General features: G+C 38.2%; 1 protein-coding gene and 1 pseudogene across 1 annotated transcript; one reads left to right on the top strand and one right to left on the bottom strand.

Annotated features, from left to right (window-relative positions):
- Nucleotides 1-7,606: 7,606 nt before the first annotated feature.
- On the top strand, nucleotides 7,607-12,479 carry LOC136418445 (uncharacterized; annotated as a pseudogene).
- Nucleotides 12,057-13,091, bottom strand: LOC136418444 (uncharacterized). The gene is made up of 2 exons (XM_066404514.1): nucleotides 12,962-13,091; nucleotides 12,057-12,424 (listed from the first exon to the last, which is right to left on the bottom strand). The coding sequence occupies exons 1-2, from the start codon at nucleotides 13,089-13,091 to the stop codon at nucleotides 12,057-12,059; spliced, it is 498 nt and encodes a 165-aa protein (XP_066260611.1).
- Nucleotides 13,092-17,585: the final 4,494 nt, after the last annotated feature.

Below are 17,585 nucleotides of genomic sequence, written 5' to 3'. Positions count from 1 at the left end.
TATAGGGATGATAGAAAATGGTATAGTAGTGCGTCTTGGGCTTGTTTTCCGAGTGGTCTTGGCAGATAATAGATCATATAAAACTATATAATCGTGTTATTTACTAAAGCTGATATCCTACACCTATCCTCTTTGGACTAGGTGCGGACGTGGCCTCGCACCCCGTTCTTGTTCTCGTTCTCCCTCACAGTTTTGGCTCTCAAGATTTTCTCTATCAAGCCCTCAAACGCTCGACCCACTTTCCCTCACTTTTCACTAATTCGTTCCCTATCGTGCTTCGGTTCAGGTTGAGTCCCCTCTCCCTCGATCCGCACGATAGCCCTCCCTCTCTGGACACTCCCAAAGCGTGTGCTCCAGGGTGTCCTCTATCGCGTCACAGAACCAACAACAAGCACTTCTCTCCACCCCTATGCGCTTCTGGTATTTCCCGAACACGCCACGTACAAAACACCACATTCAAAACAAGGTTACCCAATGACACAACATGGCTAACAGACTATTACCGCGACAAAGATATAGAAATTCATCTCACAATGTTAACAGTTCAAAACCAATTCAAAGCTTACGCAATGGATGTCCTTAACCGTTCAGAAAAAACTGTTACTCTAGAATGTAACATTAACAACGGCTTATCATTAGAAGTTCGAAAAATTCAATTTAAAATTCGAAAATAACCCTACTCCGCGAAATGAAAACTTTAAAAATATCGATCTTAAATCTTGAATAAGGCACGAACGCCTTAATTTTGAAGAGCGGGTCCAACTTTTTAAACTGCTACAGACGTAGGAGCAAGGGCTGTATAAACCTGGAGACCCTCTCATCTTTTCTAACTAAGTTAAACATGTCATAAATACCACCGATGAGATTTCAGTTCACACGAAAAATTATCATCATTCTTATGTATATAAAGAAGAAATTAATAAACAAATTAACTAGATGCTAACGAACGGAATAATTCAGCCGTCTCATTATCCTTGGAACTCACCAGTATGGATGGTTCTAAAGAAGATGGACGCCTCAAGATAAAGAAAACGAAGAATGGTTATTGATTATTATAGGAAAGTCAACGAAAAGACAAAAGATAATAGGTACCCCTTGCCAAATATCACCGATATTAGATAAACTAGGCAGATGCCAATATTTCACTGCACTCGATTTGGCAAGCGGCTTCCATCAGATCGAAATGGACCCGAAAAGTATACAAAAGACAACCTTTAACTTAGAAAATGGATATTGTAACTACACACGAATGCCTTTTGGCTTAAAGAACCCCCCCTCGACATTTCAGCGAGCAATGGATAATATCTTAAGAGGATTAAAAGGAAAAATTTGCCTTGTATATATGAATAGAGTAGGATATAATAGTTTGCTCGACGAGTATACGAGAACATCTAACTTCTTTGAAGGTAGTTTTTGACCGCCTTGTCTTTTATCACGTGAAAATCTAATTTGACAAATCGGAATTCCTACACAAAACAATTAACTTTTATTGTGGAATTTGAAGTTATTTGACCGTCACGGGCGGGGCACCGGTGTCTTCCGGACTACAATCTTGCTCCTGCCTTGTCGGCCACACTTCCCCTTTCCTCAGTGATACTTGCGGAGTCATCCCCGTCGCCGAATTCGAACGAATCGAACGAAGAAAGCCTGCTTGCTGCTTCTTGAATTATCGTAGGCCGTTCTTTTGCTCTATACGAATTTATTGAAGACAGAAAATAAATTATCGCATATAATTTGTTTGCCGAGGGGTACCACCTGTTTTTCTAAAAGACCCCTCAACGGTACTTTTACAGCTTAACCTAGGAAATTTTCGAAATTAACCGGATTATAAGGAAGAACATTTTTTTCTAGGATACTCTACAACCTAAAACTAATTGTTCAATGCCGTTCTTATGCTAAATAAACTACAACTAACCTGTGTGTCTCTTCTCTGTTGCCGGATGTAGCACTAACTAACACTCCCGAACTCACTGTTTTACGGGGTATCGACTAGGAACTTTCGAAGAATCCGTCGTGAGACCGACCAGTCGGGATCAGGTACTTCTTCCGAGATTTCCGCTCGGCCCTCCGGGAACCACTTCGCACATTCATTTACGGGAGGTACTTGACGAGGAAGAGGACACGTGAGCCGGTAGTTGAGAACCAAGAGCAAGGTCCTAAGACGCGGGGGTGCAAGATTGCAAGAGGGCTCTGTCTCGTGTCGCAAATTCTTAAGTACCCCGTCTACTGGAGAACAACCATAGGCGTACTTGGACTATGGGGTAGTTATTGGTCCAATAACTACTGGCCGCGTTAAAGCGTAACGCTCGAGAGGCACGATTTTGCCTTTTTCGGGTCTTTTGGCAAAGGTGATTGCACCCTGGTACTAGTCTCGACAGATAAGCCGCTGGAAATTCTACCTCTTAGCTTATGTATCATCGAAGGATAATGGGTGAAAAAACCTTGTGCTTGGCGGGAGTTACTCTCGAACTAGTGACGTTCATAGGCGTATCACGAAAATGCTGGGCCCGAAGATTACACGTTTTTAATTTTTAAATTATCCTATGCGTAACTACCTTAAATTAACAAGAATTTACATTAAAATCCTGAAAAATACTAGACGGTACCGGGGGAACAATTGGGGAAAACGGTGGACAGAATTAAGCAGTCAGTAGGGAGAAGGGAGGAAAAGGAGCAAATACAAGGATTAAGAACTACGAGGGATGGAAAAATTCTAATTGAAATGGGAAAGGTTGAGGAAGATGCGCGGGAGTTAAAGGAGGTTATTGAAAGGAGTATAATTACAAAGGTGACAGTGAGGGGACCACAGAGGAAAAGGGACATAATACACATAAGGGGTATGGACGTTACAGCAAGCAGGGAAGATGTAAGGAGAGCGCTAATGAAAAAGGTGGAAGGACTTAAGGAATGGGAGTTTTCAGTGGGGGACATGAGGGAGAATAGGGCGGACACACAATCGGTGACGGTTGCGATGGATGCGGAAAAGATGAAGGCGCTTATGGACGACCCATACTTGAGAGTGGGGTATAATAGGTGTAGGATGGAAAGGAGAGTGGAAGTGCTACAGAAGATGCTACAGGTGCTGGGGGTTGGACCATATAGCGAGAGACTACTGTAAGGGAGTAGATAGGACAGGGTGTTGTTTTGTGTGCGGGGAGAAAGGACATAGAAGGGAGGAGTGCAAGGGGAGAGAGGGGGTGTTGTATATGTAACATGGAGGGACATAGGACGGGGACGGGTAGGTGCGAGGCCTTTAAAAAGGCAAATTCAACCACAAACCCAAATTACAAGCACTCAATCTCAAAATCGGTAACATCGAACACTTTCTCGAAACCAACACACACATTTTTTACCTTATTCACAAACAAAAATTTCGGGACAAGAGTTCTTACAAAATCCTATTCGAACTTCTATCCAAATTAAAGGAAACCCTGTTATCACTGAACATAAGGTCAATAAACCTTCCCAGATTAGGTATCTGCTTTGACAAGCTCGATTTCAGACGAATACGAGCAATGCTTAGATATATCTTTAAGAATACTGCAATAGAAATAAATATTTTTCACGACGTCCTCGTTTCACCTTCGACCGATTTAATTCCGATCATCCTTAAAGAAAATCACTCAAACCCTTCATCAGGTCATTTAGGTTACCATAAGACCTATAATTGTATCAAGCAGTGTTACAACTGGAAAAATATGAAGAATGATATCAAAAAATTTGTGAAAGAACGCGATTCCTGTCAGAAAAATAAACTTGTTAGGAAGAAAATCGAACGAGCAATGCAGATTACCACTACTGCTGAAAAACCTTTCGAAAGAATAGCCCTTGATATAGCGGGACCTCTTCCTTTAACGATACCCGATAACAGATTCGTGCTAACCCTGCAAGACGACCTCACTAAATTTACTCAAGTTTACGCAATCCCAAATCACGAAACTCTAACCATCGCTCAGTCACTCGTTCGTAATTTCATTTGTAAATTTGGTATCCCTCAATCGATCCTCACAGATCAAGGTCGTGACTTTACATCCCAACTTCTTAAAGACGTGTCAAAACTCTTCGAGAGCAAAAACATCACGACTGTCGCATATCATCCACAAACTAACGGAGCCCTAGAAAGAACTCATCTCACCATTGCAGACTACTTAAAGCACTACGTGAACTTAGACCAAACGCATTGGGATTCTTGGTTAGATTTTGCGACCTTTTCCTTCAACACTTCCGTCCATAGCTCAACGAAATTTTCACCCTTCGAACTAATTTTTGGATGTAAACCTACTCCACCGTCGCAAATAACTAGAGAACCCGAATTCAAATGTACTTACGACGACTATATCGATGACCTAACTCTGAAACTCCGACAAAGCCATCAGATAGCCCGTGAAAACTTAATTAAATCAAAAGAAATAAATAAAATCCGATACGACAGAAATTCCCGGCCAGCAGTCTTCAAAACAGGCGATAGTGTTTACCTCGAAAATAATGTCACGCGTCCAGGTAAATCCAAGAAGCTAACACGAAATTATGACGGCCCTTATAGAGTCACAAAAATTAATTCTCCTGACAACTCAACAATCCTAGTAAACAATAAACAAGTAACGGTACACAACGACAGGTTAAAATTAGCCTTTGTTGCAGGTTAATCGTCCTACTCCTGGATGGGATCAACCCCACTCGCCAGGATGTTTCCAAATTGCAAATTCGCCCGATAATGACATCACCTGGAATTTATTACGACCATATGGGCATCTCCCAGTTTCTTGATTCCTCATGGAAGTTACTTTCGTACCTAAACCTCAATACCCTCCTTGATAAAGTGCACCTCGTCGAGCTAAATATCAAGGATACGTCCGAACTATGTTCACCCGCTCATATTACCAAGCGTTACCTATGTGATACCTCGCTCAATATAGCAAAACAATTATTACCATCATTAAAAGCTCGCTAGGACAGTCTCGTAGACTTGTCAAACGGACCCCGAACTAGACGAGGATTATTCAACGGATTCGGAAGTGTATTTAAAACCCTTTTCGGTACATTAGACCAAAACGACGCCGACTACTATTCTAGTGTAAACAACAGGGTTAACGCCGACGATAAACATTTTGTAGAGCTTCTAAAATCCCAAGTCCACTTAGTCAGGAGCACGTTAGAGAACTTCAACTCTTCAATTACCAACATCGACAAAAATAGTCAATCATTTGAATCTAATCTAAAAAGAATTTACAGTCTAGCTAACGATAACTCTGATTTGAAATGAAAACAACGAATCGACGAACACATTTCTCTCCTAACATCGGTTATAAGCGAACTTAATGACGAACTTACTTCGATTCTCGATGCCCTCCTTTTGGTTAAAACAAATCAAGTACATCCCATGATCATAAGCCCAAAAAGCCCAAAATCCTCGCCGAACTATCTAAAACGCTTCCGCATTTACCTTCTTCCTGTTCTTACGCGTTACCTCTAGAAGGCCAACACATCCAGGAACTCCTATCATTAACCCATACAAATTATCATTTTTCGGAAAACAACATAATTTTTGTCCTAGAGATTCCCCTTGTAAACGATCAAAAATTCGATCTGTTCAAACTTATTTCCCTACCAACGCTAACCGACAATAATCAATACCTCTTTGTTCTACCCTCAGTTAACTATTTAGCACTGTCCGAACAAAGAAATGCATATTCTACTCTGAACGATCTCACGGATTGCACACTCTTGGCAACAAAAGTTTACCTTTGTTACCCATATACTCAACCTACTCAAAACCTATCTGCGAATCAGAAATCATTTTAAAACCCGGATCAGTATCCGATACTTGCGATGTTCGAATTATGCAATCTCTATCAGAAATGTGGCAACCTCTTCAAAAAATCAACTCCTGGTTGTATATCCTACCCAAGGACACGACTGTAACTCTAAATTGCAAACATTCACAACCTCACGATCAGGTACTGACAAAAATGGGAACTCTTACCTTGGAAAAGGACTGCAAACTTTTTAGCACCACCACAGTTTCAAAAGCCAGAAACCCAAGTTTATTCGAACAAGAATTTTATTCAATTATTCCTGCATTTAATTTGACTGATGACCGGTGTTGCAAAAGAGAAAAAATACTTGAATACAAGATAAATGAAACTCTTTTACCCTACCACTCTTTTTCATTGGACCGCGAGAGTTTGAATGTTGCGAGTCACAAATTAAATAAACTAGATGACGAACTTAACAATCTGGATCAATCGACACCCCTATCAAAAATTTTCCAAAGTTCTTATTTTACTTTAAAACTTTTCATCCTCTATCTGGCATACAAAATCTATAAATGCCTTAGACAATGTTGCAAAAATCATAACCATGAAAGAAGTTCAATAGCAAATTGCATTACCTTTAATTGTTGCGAAAAAACTAACGAAGTTCAACCTTCTATTTCTATCACCGTGATCTGAACAGATGAACTTGGTAGTGAAGAGAGATTACCTAGAAGAAGTTCTAGATTGGCAAATTTAAAAACCAATTCAGATTGATAATGTATCTTTCCTCTTCTAGTTCTAGTTCTAGTTAGGATATTGTATAAGTATGTATGTTTTTATTATTATATAAACCTTTTATATTTGTTAAGCGTAGAAATCTATAACCAGCTCATAGTTTTACGTGAATTCTGTTAGAATTCATCTTTTAAGGGGGGAGGCGTAAAGCACTCCGGGTTACGCATACGTATTATTATATCATATATGTATTAACCTCTTACATTATTTCCTGTACTATTTTCTCATGGAAACCTAAGGGCAATATTAGAACTTAATTAGAATGTGTATTTACGTAGAAACGCAATTCCTTCGTCTAACTAACCCATCAAATCGTAATTAGCTGAGACTCAAAGTCTCAGTACTGTTTAGGGTTCAAACTACCCTTACTAATGTACTTTAGCAAAGTCCACGTAGATATCATGTATATAAATAGGGCAGTCGAGCAGTCGAGCAGTCAACAAAAATGGTCCAGCAGAAACCTTCACGACTCATCTTCACAAAAACACTTACATAAAAGGGTCTTTACGCCTCGCTCCCGCTCTTGTATTATCGAGAAGTTAATAAAGTGTTAAAGTGTTAGATTTTTGACTCGCGTATAGTTATTCCAACCCGGCACATTACAGTACGTCATTAGAAAACCCTATCTTCAAACTACCAATAACGGACAGAGCATTTAATGGTTATAAAAACCAGATTCTCGTAACAGCAGGAGACGTTCCAGAAGCGCGATTTAAAAGGGAAACTATTTTTGAAAACACTAGACTTTATGTCGCACTCCCAAAAAATGCTTTCGTTAAAGGAATGATTCGACTTGTAAAAGAATATATCAACCCCAGACGCGTTCATGCTCCCCTCTTCAGAGAACCCGGATTAGGCGAGATTTTCATAGTTAATATGCAACGAATCTTCTTATATTCCTCCTGTAAACTGGTACCATGTACGAAAACGCGCGAAGATATTGTCACACGAGAAGATCAATTGATGAAGCTAGAATTGCATCACACAACCAAAACTTGCCATAGAGGTATCGACGAAATGCAGCTTGCTTTAGCGAAAAATTTTACTGGCCCAACATGAATACCGATATCGAGAACTATGTCAATAATTGCGAAGTATGTCAGGAGAACAAATACGATCGCGACCCTCCAGTCGTCAAATGCGATCTGACACCAACAATTTCCAAACCTTTCGAACGTATTCGTGTTGACACTTTTCGAATCGAAAACACGCCATTTTTGACGATCATAGACGCTTTTTCGCGCTACGGTCAGGCCTATTCGCCGGAAAGCATCGCTGGTATATCCACCGTGGAAGGACTATTAAGTTTTGTCAGGCATCACGGGCTACTCCTTAAAATTACGCGTGATAGTGGAATCGAATTCGAAAACCACGATTTGCAAGACTTCTGTAAATTATATAATATAACATTACATTACACCACACCGAAAAATAACAATTCCAATTTCCCCGTGGAACGGTTTTATTCGACGCTCATTGAGCATTATCGATGTCTTAAGGAGACAAATAAGACTCTTAGTCCAGACCAACTTCTGAAAAGAGCAGTATTGGGATGTAATCATTCTATTTATAGTACCACAAAATTCACCCGCTTTGAAGTCACTACGGGACACTTCGATTGCACAGACCCACTTGAATTGACTGATCATGTCGTTGTTATCGTATCGAATTACGTCCAACGTCATAAAGACAACTGTCGGGAATTGTATCAGAAGCTAGGCGAAAGGAATAAAGAAGTTAAGAAACAAATCAGATCAAAAAAAGAAACCGAAACAGGGAAAATCCACAGCCTTACCCTTTGGATAAGCCTGTTTGTGTAAAAACCAAGAATCGGAATAAAGCATCACCGAAATTTAAGAAATATGACACTTAAGGTCAATCAGACGTCAAAGTAGAAACGCACAAGGCCGAATACCATAATAGTGCCCTCCGAAAACCCAAATCTAAAGATATTACTTCTTTTCAGGATGGACCCACCACTCTCGATATTACTTTTGATCCTCGGCCTTCGACTGGTAAGGAATGAAGACGAAACTACATTTACTCCTATCGAAAATCCCTTATTACTAATTCTCTGCATCTAGGCGAATCTAGAATACATTATACCAAACGTACAGTTCTCTATTATACTGACATGGAGGTATTACGGATCCAAGTAAATCGTACCTTATCACGGGTTGATAGAAAATTGATATAAGTCATGTTGCGTCCAATCGTCATATTTTGGTGTCCCCTATCTCGGGTTTCGCCATGTCCCATTCCCAATGAATCACCCTGTATGGTATTTTTTGCCATTGACATGCCGTGTTAAAACGCATTCGTGAACAAACCCTCCATACGGTTCTTTATGAAAGTTCACCTAGAAAAATACTTTTAGCTTCTCCAAGGATGCAAATAGAAGGGAATTTTGGATTAAATTTGTAAAAAAGCCTGACTGGCTTCCAAACACAAGTAGTGTTGTATGTTGACGCCATTTCGAGGAAGAATTTTTCGATACATCTAAAGTAAAAGTTAGATTATGCTCAGCTTACCAACAATAGAACTTGATCGACCAAAATATGTTAGTAACTATTTTTGTTTGTATTATGATATGCTGTGTATTTTAAAGTTGTTTGTAATAAAAGAAGGGACATAGGTTATTGGGTCCAAAATTGAAACGTTATTTGAAGAATTTTAATTGCTCCCATAGTAACTTCGCTTGCCTCAGATGGGGCCATTTGGACAATGGTTGCACTTAAAAATTGAATTGCTCTTGTCAACTTTGTTACTGTTTATCACGCAACCTCAAATACACCTACAAATTTCCATAACCTCGAAATTTGTTGATAATTTTGCTTTCAGCTAAAGTTTAAATTAAAATCGTTTCTCAATTCGTCATCGTAATAATCTTGAAGTCTCTATTTAACCGAGTTTGATCGTTTCCCCTCAGTCAAACATATTGATTTTTTTGGTCCCTCTTAAAAACCCAGACTCTATGGTTATAGCTGAAGTATTATACGTGCGAGCGTTCCCTTCGTATTTCGACACCGACAGACGACAAGTACAAGGGCCCCTTTTCTTAGGATTAGATATTAATGATAGTGTTCTGTCTTGTGTAGTTTGTAATTGTAGGCATGTCGAACTTACATCTAATTTATGAGCTGAGGCTACACTTTCATTCTGGAATGCTAGAATTTGTGAGCTGTCAGGGAGACAGAGAACAGACGATGTCGGGCACCTTTGGGGTTTTAGATTAAAAAAAAAGGGAATTTTGAAGAAGGCAAGAAGGGCACTCGCTCTGGTGGCATCACGTAGACCGCAGGCATTCTCTCACTCCATAAACATAGCTTTATAGAGATTGAATATTTAAAAAAAAGGGAGTTATTTTTCCACTTTTTCCTAAAATACATAAAGGACAGTGAGCATTGAATTGAAGGTCTGCAAAAGGCAGGAATGAGCTAAGGAGACGTCGAAACTTCATCCCAAAGAAACTGCAAAAGACGAAATTGGAGGGAAAAGGTGTCCCCTAGTAAGTTTCAATTACTCCTTATCACCTAAGCATTACGTCCTATTACCTTTTTCTTAACATATTCCTATAGTAAAAATGGCCCCTTACCGAAGTTTAGTGGGCAAAGAATACTTAGTAGAATCATCATAGTCATTGGGGTATTAATTTATGTATGGCACTTCTCAAAAGGTGGGAAAGAGACACATTTAGGTACATTTTCATAATTTATGATTATCACAGAATAAACTAAAAAATGTTTTAGCAACATTTGATTACACATGTGATGGGCAAGGGCATCGCGTTGACTGCGACAAATCCTATACGGATGAAGTAAAACAGTACACTGGCTGTATTCCAAGGAAATGTGGTCGCTTTGTCAGTGATTGAATAATCACAGAATATGAGACGGATATTTTACTGGGGTTGGCAAAAAAAGGTATATTAGAATATCAGCAGCTCCACATGGATTATCTTCAATACAATTTTGCTTTAAGTTGTCGTAAGATGGCGACAGTTTACTTGGACGCCATCTTGATATTTAGAATGTGATACCGTTTTGAAAAAATTTGCAAATCATAATGTCACATTTACAAATTAACAGGTATGTCTTTGGGTGGTTCCAATGGAGGAGCAACAATTATGGACCTATATTCTGGGGCATTATCTCATGGGGAAAACTTCATTAACTTCTCCAAAGCATGAAAACGAACTTTATCACCCCCACTGATTTGAAAATGTACAGATCTGTCCGGTAAAGACCTTCTAATTGAAGCTACTCCCATGTTTTATACTTGGATATTTTAGGGAAAAAATCCAAAAAGCCATTGCAGAATCGTTTGGATTGGATGCCACTAAACTTTTCCTGACACGTACGATGTTTTTTTTCAAGGCTCACAGCTGGCAAAAGCTGGTACGAGCCTTCATGATGAATATTGGCACGTTCTTGTAGATAAGGTACCGGTTAATTGGGAAGACACTATACAATAGAAGCATGTGAAATGTCTGTTTTTCTGAACACACACATAAATATTTTCGCTATACGGGGTGTCTCTGAAAGGTCTTTACAACGCTCTACCGTAGGTAGCTGAGATCAAAATAAAACGATTTAACCACATTTGCCTTAGTCCAAAAGTTGATAATAACCGAGCTACAGGGTGGCAAAGTTGAAACAACAAGCGTTTCTCTCGAAAACGATTGCAGTTAGCGACTTGATTAAGGTATACCTTTTTTTAAGCAAAAATACCGCGCAAATACGTTTTTCCCTCCAAAGCTGGTTTACCGTTAAAAACAAAAAAGTTTGAAGGACCTAAACAAGTACCTAATGCGTATACGTGGAGCCCTCTGCGATTTATCGAAATTTTATTTGTAGATATGAATTCCTCATCCCGGAAAAACCCCTTGTAGAAAATTTCATGAGTTTTCCTCTTGCCATTTAATAATTATGGCTAAAAATTGAATTTTACATTTCAACTTTGCCACCCTGTAGCTCGGTTATTATCAACTTTTGGACTAAGGCAAATGTGGTTAAATCGTTTTATTTTGATCTCGGCTACCTACGGTAGAGCGTTGTAAAGTTCTTTTAGAGACACCCCGTGTAACGTTGCTTTATCTCAACGACTACAGTAAGGATGTCCTGGGGGGAACATTTACTCGGACAGTCCTCAGGCAACTGTAACTGTGGAACTGCGGAGAGGACGAGTGTCAACGTTCACTTCCGGGGCGGAAAATCCTCATTTTGTTGAAAAAGTACTTAACTACGTACAGTCGAACTCGGTTATAACGAACACGAGGGGACAAAAGATTTTGTTCGTTATAACCGGGCGTTCGTCAAATCGAATTTTACCTAATATGTATTGGGTTAACCTTAAAACTTCTTATGCGCTAAAAATTAATTCTTTTGATGTATACAGTTAAAAGGAAAAGATGGGTAAAAACAACACTTTTATTTTATTTGCTCCTATGTACCTAATACAGATACACGTCTTATTACTATTTATTTTGTACCGTAAAGTAGTCAGTCATTTTATTTTGCACTTGATTTTTAATAAGCGAATGTTTTTCAATATAGCCATATATATTTTATCGAAGGCTTGGTATACAGAAGAATCGGCACTTGTACAGTGAATGAATTTCGAAACCACGTTCAGAGAAGAAAGGGTCTGTGACACAGTGGGCACAGCGTCGTCGTCTGTTTCCTCTTCTTCCTCGTTTTCACTCTCCTTGATTTCGTCTGTAAAGAGTACTTTAACATTATCCATTAGCTCAGCATCACTAGGAAAGTCAGTTGTTATCAAATCGTTATCTATTTTGGCGTACTCTTTTAGATCAATGTTATTATGTTTTTTAATCCATTCTGTCAATGAAACGTCTTCTTCGTCATCTTGATCTACAAGTTCCTCTCGTTGAAATTCTACCAAACGCGCCAACGGTATATCGTCTTCATCATCATCGTACTCTCTTGTATTATGTGCGGTTTAAACCCCGCACGACGAAAACAGTTTTCGACGGTGTTTAGCGAGACTTTTCGCCATGCGGCGCTAATCATTATTATCGCGTCAAACAATGTAAACTTAAGGTCTTCGTTGCTTTCAAAAGCGCTTATTAGTCGCACCAAAAACATTTTTCGATAAAAAGATTTTAAAGAGTGTATAACACCTTGATCCATAGGTTGTAACACAGCCGTTACGTTTGGCGGTAGGAACACAAGATTGATGGCATTCAAGATTTTCTAATCTGGGATTGGATGGGAACACATGGTTATCTACAAAAAGTAAAATTTTCCTTCGTTTTTTGCGAAGTTCGTCATTCCATTTTTTAAGTAATCCTTCAAAAATTTCACTAGTCATCCACGCTCGTTGATTCGACTCATAGATGACTGGTAACTTGCCTTTATTTTTTAAGCATCCAGGCGATTTGGATTTACCGATAACCATCAAGGGGCGTTTTTCAGTTCCAGTCACATTAGCACAAACCCAGACAGTTATTCTTTCCTCGCTTTGCTTTCCACCGGCACATTTCTCGCCCTTAAATTTTAGGGTCTTATCCGGAGTCATTTTGTAAAACAAACCTGTTTCGTCTCCGTCCATTAAAAATGTCATTCATATCGTATCCTGCACTAATGACTGGCCATTGACTTTTTAGCCATTCTGATGTTATTTCTGATACTCTTGATACTCCCGCAGCCTATCCATGAATTTTGCCCGCTGATATATTACGTCTTGACTTAAATCTATCAATCCAACCCTTTGTACACACAAACTGCTCACTACCACTTTCACCTACTCCATACGTTAGTCTTCCAAGTTCTTCTGCTTTTGTTTGTAGAATCACGCCAGTAATGGGATTGTTTTGACTCCTTTGAATCGTAAACCATTTGAAAATGCTTGATCTGTGTCATCTATTATAGGTTTTCGAATTTTCTTTTGCTTTGTTACATTAACTTTCAAAGTTTTAAATTTATTTCTATTTTTAAAAACTATGGAAATTGTAGATTTTGGCAATTTATACTTTTTACACCCTTGTGTGAATTGGAAAGACCAATTTCTAAGTCATTAATTATGTTAAATTTTTGTTGAATGGTTAACGCGTTACGCTTTTTAGCTTTCATGTCTAACCTGAAAGCGATTTTGCTTCTTCCTACACAAATGAAATGCAACTAACGCGGTCCATACCGATTTCGCGTAAAATTTGCTATGATTCAATATACGGGGATTTCCCGGATCGAGATTATGCCGGCAAAAAATACCCTAAAACTAACCTAATAAACTGTACAGAATGGTTTTTTTTTAATAGATTAGTTCGTCATGACCGATCGGACCAGCAAATTTTTACCGGAAAGCGTTCGCTAAAGCCGATCGTTCGTTATATCCGAACAAGAATAACATATAGTTAAATAGACACTTTGCCCGTTCCAAGTATTTTGTCCCTTAAAAGCGAGCGTTCGTTATAAACGAGTTCAACTGTATATTTTCTTATAAAATTTGTCTTCCTTGGAAAAAAGTTACCGAAGGGCAGAGGTTCGCCATCACCATATCGTTTACCTGTGATCAAAATAAAAGGATTGGTGATCCTAGTTTAATTCAAAAAGACTTATAAAATTGGGAAATAAATCTGCGAGAAAGAAATGAAAAAAGAGCCCTTAAAGAAGTCATATTCTACATGATAATTGCTACTCCTGAGACATATCCCTTTTTGGCCCGGTCCTTTGAGCCTGACATCTCTTTTTCTCAATTCACCGTTTAATTTTCATTCACCAAACTCTCAAGGATTCGGTACGGGTTTTTCCATTGCTCAGCTTTATGCTTCGTACGTTTACGCCCAAGTAACTTCTCCTTTTATGTTTACTTATTAGACTCCATATTTCAACTCATCTAACAGAAAAAATACGATTTTTATCGTGTAATAAGGTGTTTTATTAATTTCTTGGCGACCGTGCTCCTCGAAGACCAACGAACGAGGCAACATAGTACGTCTCTGGTACCGATAATCTTGCCGATTGTGGTAGCAAAGGGATGCTCCCATCCGAACTCAGTACTTTCGATCTTCGGTGGAAGGGTCCAGATTTTTTTTAACTCAGATTGTGAACACTTGGCCACCGGAGGAATTTGACCTCCACGATAATTTGGTCCTTCGAGACGGATCTGTGCGGATTTACGTATCCGAACATAGATCATTGTTGCATTTAATTATTCTTCTTGAGAAATTCCGCCTTGTTCTTTAGGGACCGTGGATCACTTCGGCTGCTTACTGGGATGCTCCGTGACGGAGCGTACGGATGCCCCATTGTCTTGAGTTGCAATTAATTTACGCATTTTCGGCTATTTCTTTTTCTTTCTTGGGATTGGAGTGACAAATATTTAACTCGCAAACAAATTCCGAATGAATTTCTAGAGTTTTTCCTTCCTCGACCTTGAGCCCACTCTGGGTATATACCTACACGATCGAATCTTGTTTTTTCGTACTAAAGGAAACTGACCTTGCGGCGACTTTGGGCACATATCAACACTATCGACCCATATTTTTCGTATTAAATAAAATTCAAAGTGTGCTAAATTGCGATAAATAAAATTTAATAGTTCACCTGATATCACCTCGCTTGATTTCTTCGTATGGGGGCTCGTTAAGAATTAAGTTTATCAGCAAAATTTTGCTACAGCACAGAAACCGAAGGGGTTAGTTCTGCACGCATTTACCGGTGTTACTTCACAAATGTTGACCACGGCGTTAGAATCGACAGTTTCAAGGTGCTATTTATGCTTGGAAAATAATGGCAATTTTTTCGGATATATTCCTCTAAATTCAGTTGTTTTATTCGTTTTCGTTCAATTTTTAGAAACTTCTGTTAATTTTAATTTGTTTGCTCTTTGTGTACTCTATTAAAATAGTGCATCAATTCAATCATTAGATTATTATTAAACACCCAAATGACATACACTGTTAATTGATATAGCTAATTGTTTATTTTTAAAAATTAAAAAACTACGTACAGGTCCATAATAGAAATTTTCTCGATTAAGGCCGGAGAAAAACTAAAACGGAATTAAACCATAAAGTGTTATACGAGTACATCTGTAATGGGAACTTGCGAAACGAACACGGGAACACCTTTGACAGTAGTTTATCGTACCGTTTGTCATACCCCTACGGTCACAAATAACATATACAGTGTGACCCATTTAAGATGGAAACACCCCTGTAACTTTTACATTTATAACTCGATTTCAAAGAACCGAGGCTCAAAACATGGAGAATAAAAAACTATATTTATGCTGCAAAAATTGTTTTCTAACTCATCCGACCAAGGCCTACTATAAATAGTTTTCTACCTCGAAAATCTCCTTATCTCAGACACCCTGTATATAGATAACTTCTCCGAAAATTGATTGATTTTTCAATCACATCAAAATTAAATAGAATCTCATCGCGTTTATTTAAATCTGTATTATTTTTTGGATCAAATGTTCTACGACCTGTAGACTTTACACGGTGATTTTTCTCGCAATGACTTAGCGAAGTCTTTCTTTGTTTTGTACATTATTTAGAAGTGCAATGTTTTCATCAACTTTATCCTATTTTTTTTTTAATGGATTTTATAACCTGACCAAACTCCATAGTTTCCATTAATTTTAGAAAGATCAAACAGAGATGTACACATACAGTGGTGTGCAAAATAACAGCGGCACAACAGCAGTTTTGCAAAGAGTTGATTATTAACTTGGGTAATGTTTTTTGATTGATTAGATAAGTTAAAAAGTAAAACTTAAGAGGTTTTCGGAATTAGCATTTTAACACGTTGACTCTGCAAATGACAAGGTCAACGTGAATAAGTTACAAGTGACGAGAGAACCCTCATTATGGATAGGAGCTGGTGAGTCGAGTGAGTTTCCAACCTAGCTCGAGATATACAGATAAAGAAAAAAATCGTTATGTAATGAACCCCGGGTTACGTCTATATGTTTTCCTCTTACATTATTTGTATTGCTTTTTCGTGGAAACCTAAGGGCAATGTTACGACCTAATTAAAATGTATATTTATTTAGAAACACAATTTCTTTGTCTGACATAGCTAAATTCACAAAATTGTAATGAACTCAAACCAAAGGCCTCAGTATTGTTTAAAGTTCAAACTACCCTCATCAGTGTACTTTAACCATGTCCATATATGTATCATATCTATAGGTATACGTATAAAGGGGAAGTCTACACCGAAAAATCAGAACTAGTAGAAACGTTTTTGACGTCTTCTCAGACACTTACACTTACACTTACACCAAAAGGGTCTTTGCTCCTCACTTTCGCTCTTGTATCATCGAGAAGTTAATAAAATGTTATATTTTTGCCTCGCGTATAGTTATTCCAACCTAGCACACTACAGTTATGTCCTTGCCTGTGTTGCCTCATTAACCTCGAGATTGGCATTTCAGTATTGGACAAAGTACCTAATAGTGATTATCATTCTTTGGTTAATCCAGATGAAATGATTCTGAAGAGAGCCTTGACCTACACTATTGTATGAAAATTATCACACAAAAACAACACTCCCTATGGTCTATACGTGCCGGTGTCCTTGTCATGCATATTACTTAAGAACTTACTTAATCCGGAAATAGTGAGGTGTGTAAAACCTGTAACAAGGGGAGAACGCGAGTTTGGGGTCACGTATTTGAATTAAATTTTAAGAATATAGAGTACCCTACTATTATATAGAATTTTTTTAGTTATTGTACAAGGAAAAAATACAGAGTTCACATTTAAAACTAACAAAAATTGTGAGTGTCAAAGTATATCGTTCATCGTGTTATGTGCAACGTGCAGGAAACATTTATATTAAATTTCAATTGTTTTTATGATAAATCTCATAATAAAGATCGTTCTAAAATAGTTATAAACGAATGACGTAAAATAAATTTATATTCAAGTTGCAATTCTATAAGCACTGTAAGTCTTATAGTTTCGTAAATGTTTTAAAGTTTTCCTAAATGATGCGATTTTACCTGAACCTCAAAGGGTATTTATAGACAGATATTTTTATGATTAAATGAAAAAAT

Source organism: Euwallacea similis, chromosome 35, assembly GCF_039881205.1.
Source record: "Euwallacea similis isolate ESF13 chromosome 35, ESF131.1, whole genome shotgun sequence".
Lineage (NCBI taxonomy): Eukaryota > Metazoa > Arthropoda > Insecta > Coleoptera > Curculionidae > Euwallacea > Euwallacea similis.
The sequence above is the reverse complement of the archived record's forward strand: the minus strand, read 5'-3'. Positions and strand labels throughout refer to the sequence as shown.